Here is a 20,857-nt window from a genome sequence, read left to right as displayed (position 1 = left end):
TCTTTAGTTTATACTCATGGCTTTAAAATAAATCCTGGAGCCAAATATTATAAAAGGTATCTACTTAAAATCAAGTTTATAGTAAGAGGAAAAATATTTGTACCTTTCTCCTACTGCTTTCTAAGAAAATACACCAGTTCCTTACAAAGGTCTTTTAGCCCCAGATTGCAGTGGAGGTGCCCGTCCTGGATACAGTTCTTCATTTGCCAAGACCGTATACCAGAGATCAGAGACCAAATCAAAGCTCCTGAATTTCTGGTTGTAAGTAAGAGGTATTGACACTGTCTTCATAGTATTTGCCAAACTAGATAACCAATGAGTCTGGAAGTACCAGCTTCTCTTGGTCTCATCTTTCCCATTTGTAAAGTGAGAGATTGAATAGGCAGTCTGTTATAACAGCATATTTCTAATTGTGGGCCTTGGGCTATTTTTGTCAGAATCAGCTGGGCTGTTTCCTAAAGAGGCAGCTTTCTGGATCTCATATGATCATTTCTGTACTTTCTTCTGGTGGGGTGGATTTGTTTTTGACCTGTACTTAAAGTTGGAAGGCCATTGCCTTAAGTTTCTTTCTAAGCTAGACTCTAAGACTGCAGTTGGTGTTCTGAAATGTCAGTATTGGGTACGTTCTGTTCTTGGGGTTTGTTTGGAATGAGGTGAATGTTAGACTTGAGCCTCAAATTTTCTGGCATCTTTGAGGCTCTGACATCCTTCATTGACACAGTAATGGTTTTCTCTGTTCTTATCTGGAAACTGCTGTGGTGATGTTTTCCTTGTGGCTATACCACTATCAGTCATAATCAGGCCATACTCCTCTTCCTCATTCTATTTTACTCTTCCTGAAGTTTTACAGAGACACGAGGGTTACTGGGGAGTTCCATGGAGGCATCTGTTCTTATTTTCTTCCTTCTCACTGCCCAGCCAACCACTTTTTCTGGGTCTGGAACTGGTTTCTACGTTGCAGATTCAGGTGGATTTGGTAGGTTTCTTCTACATGTTATCTCTTCCTATGATGTTAGTCATTTAAGCTATTAAAAGACAAGGTTGTAAAGAAAATGAAACTTCAGTTCAGCAACCACATTGAGTATCTGCTGAAAATATTCTGCCTCAGGCTTTATGTTCTGGGATATATGCTTGGATCTGAGCCCCAGAGGTATAAGTCAAGCTAGAAAGTAGAATAAATGTAAACAATTACAAATTAGATTTACTTTGAACAAAGAGCTATGTGGGAGTAGAGGAGGCAGTGATATGATCTCTCTATAACAAGTTATACTATCTATATCCAAATGTAGAAAGGTATGTTGGAGTCATAACATGGTGAAGGATTGCTCCTATCTCTATATTTCTGATTCTGTGATTCTGCTTTTTAAGTATGCTTTGAGAGCCGGTTATGGTTTTTCATTATACTTGAGGCTTTCTTAAACAGGCTTGAGAAAGGTAAAACTAATAGGAAATAAAACACTGATTCACAACCCTCCTACTGGAATTGTGGGTAAACTCCCTCTTCCCTGCTACCCCCCCACCCCCCAGTAGTTTAAAAAAACAATGTGGCTAGGTAGCTACTAAAATGGCTACAGTGTAGCTGCTGATCTGTCATTCTGTACTCATCTTTACAAATTTTACCTTCCTAGAGATTTGAGGTATTTGATTTTGTGACCCTCTAGAATAGAAGATTACTTAAAATGCAATTATTAAATACTGGTGTCTATTCTTGTTTTTATAAAAGCACAGTTCTTAAAGTTGTTAGCGTAAGCCAAAGTTTTGTTTAAGTTAGTAATGAAGAAACTACCAGGATGACAAAGAGCTAGGTCTAATAGAATTTGCATAGTCAGTTGAAAAAGGAATGCAAAATACAATTGCTAAATTAAATATAAGATCAGTTAACTTTCTAAAGGACTTTAAAACCCTATCTCCTATGAGGGTAAGTTCTCTAATGAACTTTTAAGTTATAACTGCTTATTACTTCCTGCTGGTTAACTTCCAGCCTCTGAGGACCATAAGACATTTATATCTTTCTGCTGTGACATTCCCTAAGATTCAGACTGGCTTATTAAAAAATATTCTTGCATGATATTCAAGAATCTATCAGTCCTCATCTTACCTTATCCCAAATTTGGGATAAATGTGTCTTCAGTATTAATACTTCTAATAATTTTAGCCTATTGTGCGAGAATTTAAAGGTAAGCTTGATTTTGTGTTTGTTCAGGAAGGTTCTTGTGTCCTAAACTGGAGAATGATGAACAAAAGACAAGCAAGAATTAAATTAAGAATTGAATGTGCAGGGGCATTTGGGTGGCTCAGTCAGTTAAGTGTCCAACTCTTGATTTTGACTGCAGTCATGATCTTTGGATCATGAGATTGAGTCTCCTTTCAGGCTCTGCACTGAGTATGGGGCCTGCTCAGAATTCTCTCTCTTCTCCTCCCTCTCTCAATCTCTCTCTGTCAATAAATAAATAAATAAATAAATAAACAAATAAATAAATAAAAGAATGTGCAGCCATTAAGTATGGCTCACCTGATCTTTTTTTTTTTTTTTTTAAAGAGTTTATTTATTTATTTGAGAGTTAAGAGAGAGTAGGGTAGGGGACAGAGGGAGAAGCCAACTCCCCACTGAGCAAGGAGCTTAGTGGGGAGTTGATCCCAGGACCCTGGGATCATGACCTGAACCTGAAGGCAGATGCTTAACTGACTGAGTCACCTAGGCAGCCCTCACCTGATCTTTTGGAAGCTAGTTTTTGGATTGTTAAGTCTACTGAGATAAGAGCAGCCATTCTGTTAATTTCCTTCAATTAACTCAGCTTTTAACATTTTTAAAGCATCTCCGTTTTCTATAATGAAATGTGTAGACTTCCAATGTAGTGTCTGAAGTTTGTCTTATATACTTAAAAAAGCTCTTTTTACTTCTGGTACTGAGCATACTGCATGCAGTAACCAGTCCTTCCAGAAATCTAATAATTGAGTTTTTTTTGCTTGTGAGACATGTACATTTCAATGACATATCAATAGTTCAAATAAACTGTTTCTCCACTAGATATTTGAGACTTAGAGAGATATTACCTCAAATACTTACTCAATAACTATTCTGTTCATTCATTCATGCATTCATTTATATTGAGGTATAATTAACATACTATTTTAGTTTCAGGTATACAGTGAAATGATTCAATATTTGTGTATATTGTAAAATGTTCATAAATCTGGTTAATATTCATCACCATATACAAGCACAAATGTTTTTCGTGTGATGAGAACTTTTAAGATGTACTCTCTTAACAAAAAAAATATGTATTCTCTAACACCTTTAAAATACGCAGTACAGTATTACCAATAGCTAAACCATATTTACTTATTTTATAACTGGAAGTTTGTACCTTTTGACCCCCTTCAACCATTTTGCCCACTCCTTACCCTCTGCCTCTGGCAACTCCCAGTCTGTTCTATGTATCTATGAGTGCTTTGTTTTTTTTTATGATTCTCTATAAAGTAAGGTCATAAAGTATTTGTTTCTTTATGGCTGATTTAGTTGACTTAGCATAATGCTGTCAGAGTCCTTCCATGTTGTTGCAAATGGCTAAATGTTCTTTCTCATAACTGAATAATATTCCATTGTATATATACCGTATTTTTTTTATCTGTTCATATGTTGATGGACCCTTAGGTTGTTCCCATTCTTAGCTTTTGTAAATAATGCTACAGTGAACATGGGGGTACATATATCTTTTTGAGTTAGTGTTTTGGTTTCTTTCAGAAAAATATCCAAAAATGGAATTTACTGGATCCCATGGTAGTCCTATTTTTAATTTTTTGAGGAACCTCCATACTGTTTTCCATAGTGGCTGTTCCAGTTTACATTCTCACCAACAGTGCACAAAGTGTTCCCTTTTCTCCACATCCTCACCAACACTCTTTATTTCTTGTCTTTTTGATAATAGCCATTCTAACTGGTGCAAAGTGAAATTTCATTGTGGTTTTGATTTGTATTTCCCTGATGATTAATGATGTGGAGCACCTTTTCATGTACCCGTTGGCCATCCTTATGTCTTTGGAAAAATATTTATTCAGAACATCTGCCCATTTTTAAGGCAGATTGTTTTTTGCTATTGAGTTGGATGAGTTCTTCATAGATTTTGGATAGTAATTTCTTACTAAATTTGTAACTATTTACTCCCATTCCATAGGTTGTCTTTTCATTTTGTTAATGGTTTCCTTTGCTGTGTAGAAGCATTTCAGTTTGACATAGTACCAGTTGTTTAGTTTTGGTCTTGTTGCTTTTACTTTTGGTGTCAAATAAAAAAAAAAAAATCATTTCTAAGAGCTTATGTTTCCTTCTTAAGAGTTTTAGGGTTTCAGGTCTTATGTTCAGGTCTGTAATCCACTTGAGTTATTTTTTTTTTTTTTAAGATTTTATTTACTTATTTGACAAAGAGAGATCACAAGTAGGCAGAGAGGCAGGCAGAGAAAAAGAGAGGAAGCAGGTTCCCGGCTGAGCAGAGAGCCCGATGCAGAGCTTGATGAGGGGCTTGATCCCATGACCCTGGGATCATGACCCAAGCCAAGGGTAGAGGTTTTAACCCATTGAGCCACCCAGCCACCCCCATTTGAGTTATTTTTTTATAGTATAAGTCCAGTTTCATTCTTTTGCATGGAGCTGTCCAGTTCTACCCATACCACTTATTGAAGAGACTGTATTTTCCCCATTGTATATTCTTGGCTTCCTTGTCATAGATCAATCGAACATATATGCATGGATTTATTTCTGGGCTCTCTATTCTGTTCCATTGACCTGTGTATCATTTTCTTTTAAACTGCCTGGAAGTGACCGTCTTACCACCCTGTCAAACCAATTAAGTTTGTTCATTTGACTATTTCACTTGAATGTCTTCTAAGTGTCTTTGAAAGATACTAAGACAAAATGTTTTCTTAGTGAATTCTGTGGTGTAGAGTAAGAGTGGAGAGGGTTTAGTGTGTTAAAATCTGAACACATCCCACTCTGTTGTTTTTTTCACTGGTGGCAAAATGGAAGGAAAAAGGCCTAACTATAATCTTTGTTGTGAGACTCAGCTGCTTAGAGAAGTATCAGTTTCCTATAGATAGGAGAATAATATCACAACCTCTTTTCCACTAACTTTGTTCAATTCCAGCTCCCTATATAATTTCATTTATTTTCCCTGAAATACTGTTTTCCAGTTATGACCAAACTAATGATAACTCAGGGAGGTTTACTATTTCATTTAAATATGATTCACTCTTGAGAATATCTCTGTTTCCTGACTGTCCCAAACCACTCAGAAATCTGTTTTAAAGCCAGCCCAGCCCAGCCTAGCCCAGAATGTAAGATTCAGTAGCTCTAGAGATGATGAGAAACTGAAGTGAATTCTGTATTCTGAATAAACAGGTGCTAATAGGCCTGAAGTTAAGAAATCCAGGTTTAATAGTCTGTATTTGTGGGGGAAGACATATGAATACATGGCTTGTGGATTTACCACAAAACTAGGTGTAAAGCTCTACAAAGGGAGACTTCTCCAAGTAATTTAAATTTCTTCATGTGCCCAGAATTTAGTTGTATTTTTTCCTTTACTTTTTGTCAAGTGCAGTGAGGCATTTTGATAAACATTATTTTAATGTATGGTTATTTTGATGGATATAATATAGTAAACTAATAGTTTCAATGCCATTTTCAAGCAAGCATCAACTATTAGGATTAAAACAACCAGATCTCATCCAGGCTACCTAAGTTAGAATCCTTGAGGTTTGAGTTGAAGATTTTTATGTTTATTTAAAGCATCCCAAGTGAGTTTAATATATAGCTAGAGTTGACAACCACTGATACAACGAAGTAGGCAGTTAGTAGTAAATTTTCTTTCTCCCTTCAGTAGTCCCTTAATTGGAAGTTACTATTCCAGATGGTTAATCATGTTCATGGCACTGAAAATTGTTATTACTTCTGTATCCAAAACATTTACAATGTTGAATAATTGTAATTAATACAAGATACAAAGAGGGAAATATCTGCAATTTTGAAATAAACATTAGCAGCTACCACTTGATTAAAAGTTATAAAAGGACTACATGTTGTTTATAACATTTCAAAGTAAAATGCCACAATTCCCCATCAGTCCCCCATGTTCCTTTTCCCTCAGAGGAGTAGAAATCAAAGTCATTCATTTTGTTCTCTGGTATTTCCCTTATGTTATATCTTCCCTAAAATTTAGCAACAACACTGAACTAATCAAAGCTACAGGAAGGATCTAAAGCAAGTGGGTTTGTTGACCCATCAGAGCGGAAACTATGGTAGGGCCTCTTGTGGGCTCACAGGTACTGTCACATAGCTCCCCGGTGATACTGTTTCTGTTCCCCCTGAGGTAAAGTATGCAAGGCTGAGTTAAATAGAAGGAAGAGCCTCATTTCCTCCAGTCTTGACTCCTCAGCCTCTTTAAAACTCCCGACTCTTCTAACTCTCCTTACTCTATTTTTTTTTTTTTTAATTTCAGTGACTTCACCTTTTTTTCACTAGCTATTTTTGCAAAAGCCTCACTTACAGTTCATTGTGCGATTTTCTGCTGTTGAAGAAACTATATGAAAGGGGAGTTTTGCCTGGTGATTTTGTGTGGGTAACTTTGTTTCAATGTGTGGATAATCTGCATTGCCACTTCTGTGCCTAAGGGAAAAACTTATTTCACGTGCACCCTACACGGAATTCTATAGTGGTGGCAGTGTTGTCAGTGTTAGATACTAAAGAAGAACTTTAACTTTTGCACCTTTTCAGAAAACAAATGCAGTTGCCTTATTACATTGAGTTTTTTCTAGGAATGAAGCCAAGAGGGATGAAAGAAGCTCTCTCTACTCCCTCACGAGTGGCGCACAGAGATCAGGAATGGTATGATGCTGAAATTGCCAGAAAACTGCAAGAAGAAGAAATTTTGGTGAGTAAATTTTCACGTAGAACTTTAGGTGATAATCACTAGGTTTTCTTGAATTGAATCATTCTTGAGATTATGTAATAGGCTTAATGAACCTCTATGAGTTGAGAAGCTGGTACCTTTTTATCGGTGGGAAAATCAAGACAATGGGAATAGATTGTTCAGTTCTACTTACTGAGTAAACATTAGCAACAAAATTCCATATCCCTTTCTCTCTTTCATTGAGTCCTGATAATCCTTTAGTAATCTGGTGTGGAATTTGATAAGAATAGCCCCTGCTCTGGCTGGTGAAAGTATACTAATTAAACTTCAGGGATGTTGATTACAGCTGGTTTGAAATACCAGCTTACTTTTATGGAAGATTTTTTTAAAATAGACAACACAGATTCTAGTTAAATGACTCAATTTTGTGTATTTCTATACTGTAGGCTACCCAGGTGGACATGAGAGCAGCTCAAGTAGCCCAGGATGAGGTGAGTTCATATTCGTTTGGCCAGTACTCTTTAGAAATATCCAGTAGTTTTTGCCCACAACTCTGCAATCAATGGTATTGACTGGATTTTGTTTAGGAAATCGCTAGACTTCTCATGGCTGAAGAAAAGAAAGCTTATAAGAAGGCCAAGGAGCGGGAGAAATCATCTTTGGACAAAAGGAAGCACGACCCTGATTGGAAGGTAAGTTTTGTTTATTGTTTCTCTGATTTTTGTAATGGGGACTCTAATTTTAGGGTAAATTCTGCAACTGTATTTAGTGTTTACAAATTATCTGTATTGCATATATGGATCTAATTTGTAAAAGTGACTTCATTACAAAGAAACTTAATTCTTCAAAGTAACTGTGAAAAGATTACTGCTAAGATTGAAAACTCATTCCATTGATTTTAAGATCAGTTGAGGTGCAGGTGCCTCTGGTCATAAGCAACCTTAGTTTTACTAATATTTACCTTACAGGAGAATGTAGTATTTTCTCATGCTTTCCTATTTCACCAGTGACCTTTTCTTTTTCTCTCTCTGCTTTTTCTGTGTGCTTATATTGTCCATCCATGATCATGTGCCCATAATTTTTCTTTCCTCTGACATAACTTGATCTGTGGCAAACCGACAGATACCACTAGCAACCAAGGCTTAGGTCAGAGTGTAGGAACCGTCTAGCATGAGCTTGAACTATCATCTTCCCCTCATCAGTCAGAAACACTAGACAGAGTAGTGGCTGCCATCTCTTCTCCTGTAAAGTAATGTCATTGTTGTTCATGGTAGTTGCAGGTCCAGGTTCACAAACATTACTCAGTAGGTACTGTGTGCAGTGCACTGCTCTGCACTTAACAGGGAAGGGCAAACATACAGTTTCCTCATCATACTGTAAAATGTAGGAGGGTAAAGAGGACAATGTAGACTGCGAACAGATACAAGGTCAAGCTGGCTGAAGAAAGCAGAGTAGAAGAACAGCAGAGTTGCAGGGAGGAAGAATTCCCAAGGTAAAGGTTTTTCAGAGAGGGAGTTTGTACTAGGCCTGAGAAGATTCAGCTCAGGTGTGTATCCAAGCCGTAGTGATGTTTAGCACTGTCCTTTCTCTCTCGAACAAATTCCTCCCTTGGGTCTCTGGTTTCAGCACCGATTAGGAGGAAAAAGAAGACAGAAACCGTGATAACAGCATTGCTCTACTGTTTCCTCTTGCTCAGTTATTCAGTTGTCAGTTTGAAATCAAATGAAAGCATTATTAATTATGTATAGGTCTTTCTTTCTTTTACCCTTTTAGTAATTCAGGATTTTCCTAACAAATGTATTTCATTTTAGTAGAAGGGCTCCCAAATGCTTCTGCTCTATAAGTTAAGCTACAAATAATTGCCCAGGAGTTACTTGGATTCTTTGTTAGCTCAACTGTGAAGAAGTGAGTATTTTTAAAAATCACAAATCAAGCAATAAAAGGGGAAGGCCACACTTCTAGCAAGTATCAAGACTTCTTTAGTTCCTAGATTCTGTAATTGGTGCTGGCATCATTCTTCTGATAGAAAGGTTGAATTGAATGTTCCTTAGTTTCCTGGCTTGAAAATCACCATCCCCAAGTCACATGTTCAGAAATAAGTTTAAGAGCACAGACCTACATTCCACAGACTCGGGAAGTTCTTGTCAGCTGTTGTGCAGCTTTATGTTAATAATGGGTGACCAGGCACACTGCTGTCAGGGAGCGTGTTGATGTGTAGTTAGCCCACTCATCTCTCATCTACTGACCACTTCCAGCATAGGTTTGTGACTATAATTTTTTTTTATCTGAGTGACTGTATGTAAAAATATCTTACTGTTGTTCATGTGAACGTAAGTTGAAATTGCTATAGTTTGATATGATTTAGATATTTTCTAAACCTAACAATCTTACCATTTGCTGTTTTCTATATGTATGTTTTTTCTTTTGCTTTTCTTTTCCTTTCTTTTCTTTTCTCTTTTTTTCTTCCTTTTTTTTTTTCTTTTTTCCTATCCTTAGCCAAAAACAACTAAATCAGCACACTCAAAGTTGAAAGAGAGTGATGACCCTCACCGTTCTAAGAATGACAGGCCAGCACGGTAAGATGCCACCTGGAAAGGGGAGTGAGGAACTTGACCTTGGGGTGAGTAAGGAGATGTGGATAGTCTGAGAAGAGTGTTCTTTGGAGAGGAGATCCAGAAATTGGCAGTTGTAAGGTGGTATCAAGTCTTGCGGGATTATTCTCAAACTTTGTTTCTTAAACTGGGTCGATCAAGTCAAATCAGGAAGATCATAATTTTACAGAAACTAGGGCATATAAAGAATGATGTGTATTTTTGTTAGGACAAGTTCTTGTCTTTGGATTCACAGCCCTCAGCTAAGAAGGGATGAACTTAAACAATTTCCCAGTAAAATCTCAGCTTTTGAAGTTTTACTGAGTTTCATGGTCATACTGGTGTGTGCTTGATCTTTACACATACTTAAGTTCATTTCTGCGTGAATCTCAAAGTCTTGGCACCTACTTGAGACATGGCAGACTATTCTAAATCCAACTATATCAAATAGCTGTGGCTATAGTAGATGTACTTTTGGACTTCTCTCAAACAGCCTTGGGTCATAGTTCAAGGAGTATATGCAATCTTTCTACCTCCTACCTCAAGTTAGCAATATTTAAGTCTCCGAGGAAGCAACCTTTTTTTGTTCTCTTTGTCCTTTATTGCTTCCTGTGGCTTAAAAAAAAAAAAAAAACAACCTATTTGGAATAGAAAGAATATTATATACAGAAAGACAGAATTAACACTAAATTTCACATTTTGAAAATTCTTTTAAAACTTTGAATATTGATCCTAATTATTAATATATGTATTAGCTTTATCACATTGAAAAATATACACTACTGTTGCTACTAACTGCCCACACTTAAGCTGCTAGACTTTTTGGCTTAAAGAGAATATGTTTAGTGTCCTTAGAATGCCAAATTGTTTTGGGATGTCTGAGTCTCTCAGTCAGTTAAACATCTGACTGTTGATCTCAGCTCAGGTCTTCATCTCAGGGTCATGAGTTCAAGCCCCATGTTGGCTCAACACCTACCTACTTTAAAAAAAAATTAAAAAAAAAAAAAAAAAGGCTGTATTCTATTTTTAAAACCCATGGGCTCTTAGAAGATAATATCCTTCAGAAAACTACCTCAGGTTTGTAAGGCTCTTGGGGCAACAGTAGTATATTCTATCAATTGTTTAAAGTTAATTCTTCTTAGATATTTTAAGTAAGCACATGCCAAAGGTTTTTGTTTTTGTTTTTGTTTTAATTTTTTTTATTAACATATAATGTATTATTTGCCCCAGGGGTACAGGTCTGTGAATCGTCAGGCTTACACACTTCACAGCACTCACCATAGCACATACCCTCTGCAATGCCCATTACCCAACCATCTTCTCCATACCCCTCTCTCCCCAGCAGCCAAAGGTTTTTTTAAGGCAGACTTTATTTTCATCCCTGCAATATCCAAGTAAAATAAGAAGTAATTAATGTCTTCTCAGTAGGTAAATAAGTGGTTTATTACATTTTCTTTACTCAACTGAATTAAAACATCTTTTGGGTTTTTCTGTAGTCTCCTAAATTTTGGGGCACTTTAAACACTAATAATTTTGACATCAGATATGATAGAGTAGTCTGGAATGTCTATTTAAAAAGATGTATTGAAGTTGAAAACAAGTTTCTGAAATGTAAGTTACTTTAAAAATATTTGGTATATTGAAGATGAATAAACAAATGATCCAGTATTAAAATAGCTATTTTAAATGAGTGAAAGTGACCTGTGACTCATAGAACTGAAGTCTTTTATTGACTTGAAGGGAACATTTGTCTTTAAGTGTCAGTTATAGAAAGATCATATGTATAGATATAGATCTAGATATAGGTGACAAAATAAAAATGAGAATTTTATGAAATTTGTATTTCATAGTTAAAAAGTAAGCATACTACCACAGATCTTGTACAACTAATATTAGAATATATGCTTTCTGGTTAGTCTGTGGTTTCCTCTTTCACATTTTCTATTTCCTCCTTCATGTTTAAGTATGGTGGATTTACTTACCTGTTTGTACAGAAAGAGATGGATTTAAGGATCACGGAACATCCTAGGTCTAGAAGTTTACTTCAGTATAGTGATAATAGTAGTAGAGGGAAAACAAATTATCATGAGAGCTTGTAACACTCATGGTCCAAAATCAGTTTCTTTGTCCATTACAAGATTTTCTATCCTCTCTAAGGAAATGCAAAGTCAGTTGGCGATCTGACTTAATTTAGACACTTTATAACTGAGAAAAGTTTCAACCAAGTTCCAAAATCTTATAAAGTGTAGGATTTTATACTCATCATACTCCTGGTATTTTATTTGCATTCTTCCCTTAGAAAAACATAAGCATTTAAAAAATCTCATTTAGCATTCTTATGAGTATGAAATATATTTATCTCTACTTATTCATTAGATATTTGTTGAGTGTCCTAATAATTGCCCATAGTTAGAGTAAGCAGCAGTTAACAAGAAAGAACTGTTTTTTGTTCTGATGAAATGTATCATCTGAACAATAGTATAAATAACTATTACCATGTTAAATGCTTTGGATGAAAAGTACATGGTATTATAAGAGAATAAGGAGATTGCCTGGTCCAGGTATCTTGGAGGGCCTCTTAAAGAAATGACTTATTTAATTTAATTTTATTTATTTGAAAGAGAGAGCATGAGTGGGGGTATGGGTGGGGAGAGAGAGAGAGGGAGAAGCAGACTCCACTGAGCAGGGAGCCTTACTTGGGACTTGATCCCAGGACTCTGTCATCATAACCTGAGCCAAAACCAAGAGTTGGATGCTTACCAGGCTGAGCCACCCAGGCACCTGAAGAAATGATTTTTGAGTGAATTCTGAAAGGTATTTGGCTGTGTTGCTGACTTAAACATTTAAATTATTTTGTGAGAACAATAGGAAACAGGTATTCCTAATACTTCTAAAATTATGAAACAGACTATTGGTTAGCAAGCTTTTCCTGATTTTGAATATGAATATCCTTAGCTTTACAACAATGTCTCCAGTGCGGCAGATAGCTTGATAGGACTACTGGAAGCCATAAGCCAAGATTTGTTTGGTGTGTAATAAAAAACTGGGCAGACGTAGGGTGGCTGGGCCGCTCAGTCAGTTAAGCCGTGGACTCTTGGTTCTGCATTGAGTGGAGAGTCTGTTTGAGACTCTGTCTCTCCCTCTCCTTCTGCCCTTCCCCTGCTTGTGTGCATGTGTTCTGTTCCTCTCTAAAATCTTAAACAACAACAACAACAAAAACCAGAAAACAAACTAAGCAGACAGGATACGAAGAAAATAGAGAATTGATTTCTTTAGCCCGTGGAGACCCTAGCCCATGGAAGTTCCTTGTGTTGTTTCACACGTTAGCATCCTTTTCCTTGATAGGTTGATGGTAAGGCAGTAATCATGGGTTTTTGTTTGTTGTGTTTTTGTTTGGTTTGTTTTTGAGAGTTACACTTGGCTTTTGTTTTTCTGGCTTTTGATCACCTAATATGAGAGTTTAATGGAGGAGTGGAGATGAGACTCTGCCGTCCTGATGACCAGTACTGTTTTCTTGGGCCTAAGCTACTTCTTGAACCACCTTCTTTTTGAAGTTGAGTTTCTTAATTCTAGAGTCTGATTGTTTGTCTCAACTCTTCCTGCTAACTCCTAACACTGCTTTTTAAGGCACTTGTTATAAACTGTTAGTCAATAATGAAAGAAAAACACTATGTTTCATTTCTAGCATTTGAAAACAAGTAGTTAAAGTGAAAAATAAGAAAAATTAAAAATACTGTATCATTTTATGCTCAATTATATTATATATTAGTTATATATGCAGAACAAAGGCATGAAAATATAAAAATATAAGCCAAATACCATCTGAAAGTGTAAGATACATACGTCTGTGTATAGTCTTGAATGCAGATACTGCTGCTGATAAAAATACACATGTGTGTAGCACAGCGGAGTGTAGTGAAGAGCACACTGGTTTTGAAGAGGAGTCAAGTTTGAGCCCCACCCCTGCCATTTAACAACTGTGTGAGTTTGGACAGATCACTTGCCTCATCTAATCCAGTGTAACTCTGAAGTATGTATGTGATAGCTGCCCTGTAGACTGGTCCTGAAAATTCATTGAGATCATCTGAGGAGAGCCCATAGCACAGTCCTCAAGCTTACATCCTGTGCTGACCTGTGGCAGACTCCAAATACTCAGAGACCTGCTGCTTAGAGACCGATGGAGAAATTTAAAATCACTTGTCTTTATTCTTGCATGACAGAGCCGTTTGTATCAAATTCATCATACCTTTCTGAACTGCAGTATAATGGTGCCTTCCAGATTGCATATATGGTTACAAACAACGTCCTTCAGCGTGCTCATTTATTTGACATACTCTGTTACCTCTTCTGGTTCCATGCTCTAGTGCAGCATTTAATACACCTCTGATGAGAGATTTTGTTCCTTATCTTCATCAATGCCAAGAGTTTGCAAAAAAAAAAACAAACCCAAAAAACAACAACAACAAAAAAACACTATGTCACGTGAATTTTAAAATAATTACAGTTTTGGAGTAATAAAAATTCCCCAGTGTTTTTACATTTTGTCTCCTTTTGACATGAAAAGTTGCCGGTGTGTGACTGTGCTTTCCTTCTCTAAGCTCTGCTTTGCCACCTAGTGGACTGAGGAACTTTGCTCTAGATTTTACAGGCTGAGCCATATCCTCGCCCTCCCCTTTCCTTTTTTCCTGTCCTCCCTCCTGACCCGCCACCCTCACCCTCTCTTTTTCCTTCTTCCTTGTTTAACTTTATTACTTCTTTTCTATCCTTTACTTTTTTTCTTCTTTTTCTTCTTAAAATCTACCAAAAGAAAGTCAATTTCTCAATGGCAGTAGTCATACATGTAATTGTTTTTTCTCTCGTCCTTAGCACAATGCTTCCTACGTACTAGGTGCTCAGAAAATATTTGTTTTTATTGAATTATGTATATGAAAGCAAAGGCACAGTAAGATAAAATAATTTATTCAAGGTTATGCAACAGGCAAGGAACTAAGACGAGAATTCTACTACAATGTGGCTTTGCATTTCTACTAAAATGTTTTTACCATGTATTCCAATCAGAGGTGGAGTTGTAGTCACCACTAATTAGAGTATCTCTTTAAATTCGGACTTCCCTTCAGGCCACCACCACCTATCATGACGGATGCTGAAGATCTGGATTACACTCATTTTACAAACCAGCATAATTCCACGCGTCATTTCTCAAAATCAGAATCCACTCATAAAGGTAAGAAAAATATATATGTGATCAAGCTTAGGATTTTTTTTTTTTTTTTTTTTTAACAATCCTCATGGTATGGTGGAAAAATTAAATGATGTCTTATAGATCGCTAGAGTGGCAGAATAAGTTATCGTTTCTTTTGGAACATCATTATAGTATTCTTCATTTGTTAAAAAATATAAAAGATAAAACAGAAAACAGAACACCCTAATTTGAATGCCAGATGGTCTATGTATGTGCATTTTCCCGTAGGGAGAATTTGTAGCTTTTATCAGATTGTTAAAGGGTGACTGTAAACAAAACAAAGAGCAAAGGGAAAAGAAAAAAAAAAGAGAGAGAGAGAAACCAAGAAAACAGACTCTTAACTGCAGAGGACAAAGTGATGGTTATCAGAAAGGAGGGCAAAGGGAGGGTGGGTGAATAGGGGGTTGGGGTGAAGGAGGCCCTTGTGAGGAGCACCAGGGGCTGTGTGGGAAGTGTTGAGTCGCTCTATTGTGCACCTGAAACGAATATTACAGTGTATGTCAACTAACTAGGACTTAATAAAAAGTTAAAAAAAGGAAAGAAATTAAAATTAATAAAGTATACACATATATATGTACAATTCACACAAAACTTCTGTCACACAAAAGAAAATCTGGGCAAAGGAAATGAAAGAATATGAAGTCTAAGTTGGACCAGATCTTCATTTTATTTATTTACTTATTTTTGTGCCAAATCTTTAAAAAGAAAAGAATGGTTGCATGTAGCTGTTCTACCAAGCATACAAATTCACTCATAAAATGAAATAACGAAAAGGTGGTAATTCTTATATTAATTTTCTCATCTAAAAATGGAAGTGATTTTAATAGTGTCAGTGTTGTCAGGATCATATAAATAAAATACATGAAAGCACATTGCAATAGTCTTTATAAATATTAAGTCCTGTAAATTGATACCTGTTATTTGGTACAGCTTTTGAAGATTTCTTAGGTCATGCTTTTATTATCCTTTAACAAATCTAATGGTCATGCCTTCCCAAACTTCTTTAATTTATTTTTCCCCCTGTGATCATCACAAAATACCAGTATACAGGTGCTGCTCCAGACAAATTAAATGAGAATTTCAGGGAGCAGGAGGTTGCCAAGCACTTATATCTTTTTAGAAAGGTCTCCTAACCCCAACCCTCTCCATTCGGACATTCATACAGGGTTGATCAGACAAAGGACATTATGTAAAAGGCAGAATTAGTTGGACATTACCAAAACAACCCTTACACTTTAATTTCCATCCTTTGGCAGACTTTCCAATGTGGCTGGCTTAACTGGAAGTAGCTCATGATTTTTTTTTTTCCCCTCAAATTAATGCACTGCTTTTTTAGGGGAGGTCTATCTTTGACATACATTTGATATACAATACTAAGATAGCACATTGACTCTGTATGTAAATATTTTACAATCAAGAACAAAGAAGACATGCATAGAAATGAAGATAAGTGATTTTGCCCGAGCAGGGAAAAAGCAGAGCATTTCCAAGGTTTTGTCCTTAATGGTGTTTCTTCTTTTTTCCTCCTTTCCAAGGTTTCCATCATAAGCAGTAAAACCCTAGGAATCTGCCTTGAGAACGGACTCATTGTAGCAAACATTACTGGATGATACAGAATGCATTCCACACTCATTTTTTTCCTCCTGGGTTTGTATTCCTGGGATTTATCTTCAAGTGTTCTGACCATAAATAATTTTAATTCGTTTAAAATGTTTGTTTATTCCTGATCACTTGGGCAGTACAGGAAAATCTAGCTACTGAATATTGGCCACCTCTCTGCTACATATGCTTCCTGGGATATAATGTCTAAAAGCTCTGTGAAATATCCTTTTTGTTAGGAATGGAGTACTGGTATCTAGAGACTAGGCTTTATTTAGCAGTTAGAATTTTGTGGAGATTATGATCAGAATAAAACATAATGTCTGGAAGCAATACAGAATAAAAGAATATAAGAAATAGCTTTTTTCGTGCATTAGTGTATGGTATATTAAAGAACCTTTTGCTTTTTGTATTCTTCAGGAAAATTAAAAAAAAAAATCGCAACCATAAAGTATTAAAAAAAAAAAAAGTAGAAAACCTGGAACAGTTGGAACATGTTATGCTGACCACCAGGACTGTAGCAGTTTTATCCTTATAAGCTGTCCTGGGAGAATTGGCCCAGATGTCATTCTCTGACACTTTCCCTCTTCTTCAGCTTAATACCAAGTCTTTATGAGGCCTCTGGGCATTGGGCTATTTATTAGTATTTATTGGCAAAAGTTTAATTCTATGAAATATTAACTCAGGTCTGTGCAAATTCAGCTGAAAGTGAAAAAGTAAAAAAGGGTTGTATCTCTTCTCTTCTTTTACATTTACAGATAGAGCCAAGGGAAGTAGAATTGGAAAAATGTTTATGTAAGTGGTAATGCCGTCATTCTCTGTGGACATAGATTGATAAGTTTTCCACTTGCTTAAAAAATGATGGTATTTGTTGGCAACCGCTCAAAGAGTATTTTATCTATCAGTCAGTAGTCAGATGAACTCAACATGAAGTTGAAGTGGATACAGTGATTCTTTATCCAGGTATTTAGCTCCACATATTCGGTAGTGATTCATGGCATTGGATTCCTTTGTACAGGACCTTTAAAGCCTTCTTTGAGAAACCTAGTCTTTGTCCAGTTTCTAACCTTGTGGAAATGCTTATTTTCCCATACTAGTTAGTTAATGTAAATGGCAATCATGGTGTGTGTATATATATATATATTCTATATATATATATATATATATATATATATATATATATATATATATAAAATTTCCCTTCAGCTTAACTTTCCATTATTTTTCATTATATGAATCTGACATTTTTGACATTCCAGTATAGTGTTTGTTCAGGAAAGAAATATGGAGGTGAGTAGAGGAAAAAGTGGTTAGTCCATTCTTTTCCCACTGGAAACTGCCTATTTTTTGCCTTATCTTTCCGGATAGTCTTTGAAGTCAGGCAGTATTCAGGAAGCTATTTAGAATTCTGAGTGGATTTAGGTCCTTTCATTTTGAAAAAGATCTTTAGTTCAAAAAGTTTTTGGATTGCAGAAGTGTGGGTGAAAGGTAGCTAAGAGTCAAGTTTAGGGAAATGATAATCTAGAAAGAAAGAAACACTAAAATATGAGTCAAGAAATGGGGAAAGAGAAAAACAAATAGGACTTTGAATGACCCTGATGAAATGAATGAAGCAGTTTTCAATTCAGTAGGCAAGGGCAGATGAAATGGGGGTCCTAGCCTTAGTCAAATTCTAGAGGGTGCTTTCAGTATCCAAAACTTAGGCCTTGTTGACTTCTATTAATGCTGTACTTTTCTTTGTCTGCCCTGTGATTTTGTTTCATGTTTTAAATTTTTTGGTGTGTGGTAACTTTTAAAAAAAGAAAACAATGTATTTTTATTTTGATAGGCAAATGGGCAACATCATTTGCCATATTTTTATTTTTATTTCATAAATGTTTATTTTTCTATCTCATACAATGATCAGATTTACTTTAGGAATTCTGCATTTGTCTTGCTTCTTATGTACTCTAGCCAATCATATTTATTACTGTAAAATGCTGTCTGGAGATCTTTTCATTCAAAAAAATGTTAGTCCACTTAACACTTAACCCTTGGATATTAGTGTTTCAGCTGTCTTAGTGCCCAGAGGTGATAATTCCCTGTGACACGTAACTCAACATCTGTATTGAAAATTAGTTAACTTTTTTTTTAGGTTTTTAAAAAATTAGAATTTTAAAATATTTTTATTTTTTGTAAAGCAGACACTTTCAAAGAATATCAGAGTGATTCTTTTCTTCATATTAGTTAAATCCTCTTATTCTCATTCAAATATTATTATCTTTAAGATTATATTATCTTTAAGATTAATTATTACCTTTGACTATAGAAGTAACAACTATATTAAAAGGAACTAACAAACATTCTTCACTGTGTTCTCTGCTTTTCACTTTGTTATATTTATATAAATATGGAAACATTTTGTTCCTCTTTCTACCACTGGACCACAGGCAATTTAATTTTTAGGCCCACAGTGTATTATGCTCTAATGTGGTGATGTAAACTAATATGCTGGCCTTGGAAATCTGTTTCTGTACTTCTTTTCCCTGAAGGCCCCATTAACACTGGTATTGCTGAATGAGCACAGTATGTTATAGAGCCTTATCATAAGGCTACTGGATGTGTATACCCTCTTCCCCCAGCCTAACTTTTTGTAATTCATTGCCTGGAAGCAAAGTCAGACAAGGGTCAGATTAAATGTTCTGAATTGAAGAAATCTGTAGTGTGAAACTGTTGTTAGACATAATTATTTTACAGGAGACTGGACAGTTGCTACATATGCTTCAAAAGAACATTGCGATTTTTAGAAAGTGACTTTGCATACCTTTGAGTTACTTTTTCTCAAGTGACTTTATAGCAACCAGCAACAGACTAATGAACTGCAAAAAACGACTTCACAGTTTTTGATCATAGAGAAACATCTAAATTAGAAAAGAAAGATATGGATAGATATTTCTCAGGAGGAAAACCTTTTCAAATTTTCAGTGGCCACTTGGATCTCAATCAACATAGTCCAAGGTGTGTGACCTTGGGCCTTGTGTTCCCCTGAACTCTAGAACATTGTGAACTGGACTCATTTTCCCCTTTTCTTCTCTACTGTGGTCTGCAGCTGAACTGGATGGTGACTAAATTCATTGCTGACTCTGTCCACACCTTTCCATCGATGTCAGGACTTTTCAGTATAAATATAGTTAACTTTTAATGGATAATTATTCTTCCTCAATACTGTCAAATACTCTCTAATTTTTGTGTTGTGCCAAATTGTTCTTTGGAAACACCTGCTATATAATATGGTGCATTCAGTTTACCACATCTGTGGTTAACATTTTAGGGCCTTGATTTTTAAGGGGTGTTGCCTTTGTATAAAAATCACTTCGGGGAAAATCAGGATTATTCATTGATTCAGTGATGGTTATCTTGAAAGGTAACTGGTGACTGGATATAAGATCTTCCCTCTAAATAAAGGGAGTGAGACCCCAGTGTAATCAGCTTTCCAAGGGACTGAGAACAGAATAGAATTGGCACTGAAAGGCTTTTTTCCCTTTTGATAAAACAGTACTACTGTGAAAGAGAACAACATTCAGGTTGATTTCACCAGATGTGGTGTGCCATATTCTCATAATGTTGGCTTTTTAGAAACAATCTTAAAATTACCAAAACCTGTTCTCTCGGCCAAAAGGAAAAAACAAAACAAAACAAAACAAAACAGATTTTTAAAGTACTTTGTCCCTTACCTACTGCTCATAGCTAGAGAAGTGACTAGATAAAGTGGTGCCATTTTCTCCTCACATCTGGTGGTGCCTGTGAGTCTTAAAGCTGAAACTGCTTATCTTCCTGTTGATAAAATCCTGTTTTTCTCCTTTAGCTTGTAACAGGGACTGTGGTCAGGGGGAGCAAACTGGAGACTGTTCTGATAATGCTGCATGGGCACAGTGTCATCCAGATTCCTGGTCAAAGAGTCTCCTTTACCCCTGAAGATACTAAGGCTTATTAAAGGGAAAGTCAAGGCTGTTGTTGCTCCTGCCATTTAATTGTTGGAAATGCTGAAATTTACTTCCAGAGAAGTAACAAAAGAAGGGGTAAACTGGGAAATTTTTACTTCTTACAGAGTCACTTTCTGATGAGGCTTGCCCTTTTTGCCAGCAATGTCTCAAGGAGCAGTATTGCCTTAAATTAGTTTGATTCTGACGAAGGTCAGAGTACTGTACTTCCGATATGTGAATGACTGTCAACTCGCCTTTGAGATCTGAAATTCACAGGTGATCCGCAAACATCCTTGCCATCAGAAACTCTGGATTTCCCCCCGCTGAGCTATGCATGACCTGTGTACTGATGTATACATCATTTCATTGAATTGCCTCTCAGTTTGTGAACGAGCAGCGGCATGACCAAAACAGGCTGGTGGTAGGAGAGTGAGAGTTTTCCTCATCAGATTCTCTAAGTTATTCTATGTAATTGAGAGTTGACTGCCTTTCTGTTACATGGTATGTGGAAGATACTTCCAAAGGTTGTATTTTGTAGCAAAGTCAATTATTACTGTTTTGTAG

General features: G+C 36.1%; 1 protein-coding gene across 2 annotated transcripts in view; it reads left to right on the top strand.

Annotated features, from left to right (window-relative positions):
- CCDC50 (coiled-coil domain containing 50) overlaps window positions 1-16,690 on the top strand; it is a 64,885-nt gene extending 48,195 nt beyond the window's left edge. For both annotated transcript variants that reach the window (XM_059391278.1, XM_059391280.1), the window contains 6 exons: window positions 6,805-6,920; window positions 7,346-7,390; window positions 7,487-7,591; window positions 9,396-9,475; window positions 14,608-14,714; window positions 16,268-16,690. In XM_059391278.1, the coding sequence (XP_059247261.1) occupies window positions 6,805-6,920; window positions 7,346-7,390; window positions 7,487-7,591; window positions 9,396-9,475; window positions 14,608-14,714; window positions 16,268-16,287 (473 nt within the window). In that variant the 3' untranslated portion in view covers window positions 16,288-16,690. The remainder of the gene's footprint in view (window positions 1-6,804; window positions 6,921-7,345; window positions 7,391-7,486; window positions 7,592-9,395; window positions 9,476-14,607; window positions 14,715-16,267) is intronic.
- The last annotated feature ends 4,167 nt before the right edge of the window (window positions 16,691-20,857 follow it).

This window comes from Mustela nigripes, chromosome 2 (genome assembly GCF_022355385.1).
Source record: "Mustela nigripes isolate SB6536 chromosome 2, MUSNIG.SB6536, whole genome shotgun sequence".
NCBI lineage: Eukaryota > Metazoa > Chordata > Mammalia > Carnivora > Mustelidae > Mustela > Mustela nigripes.
Note: the sequence above shows the minus strand (reverse complement) of the source record. Positions and strands in the feature narration are given on the sequence as shown.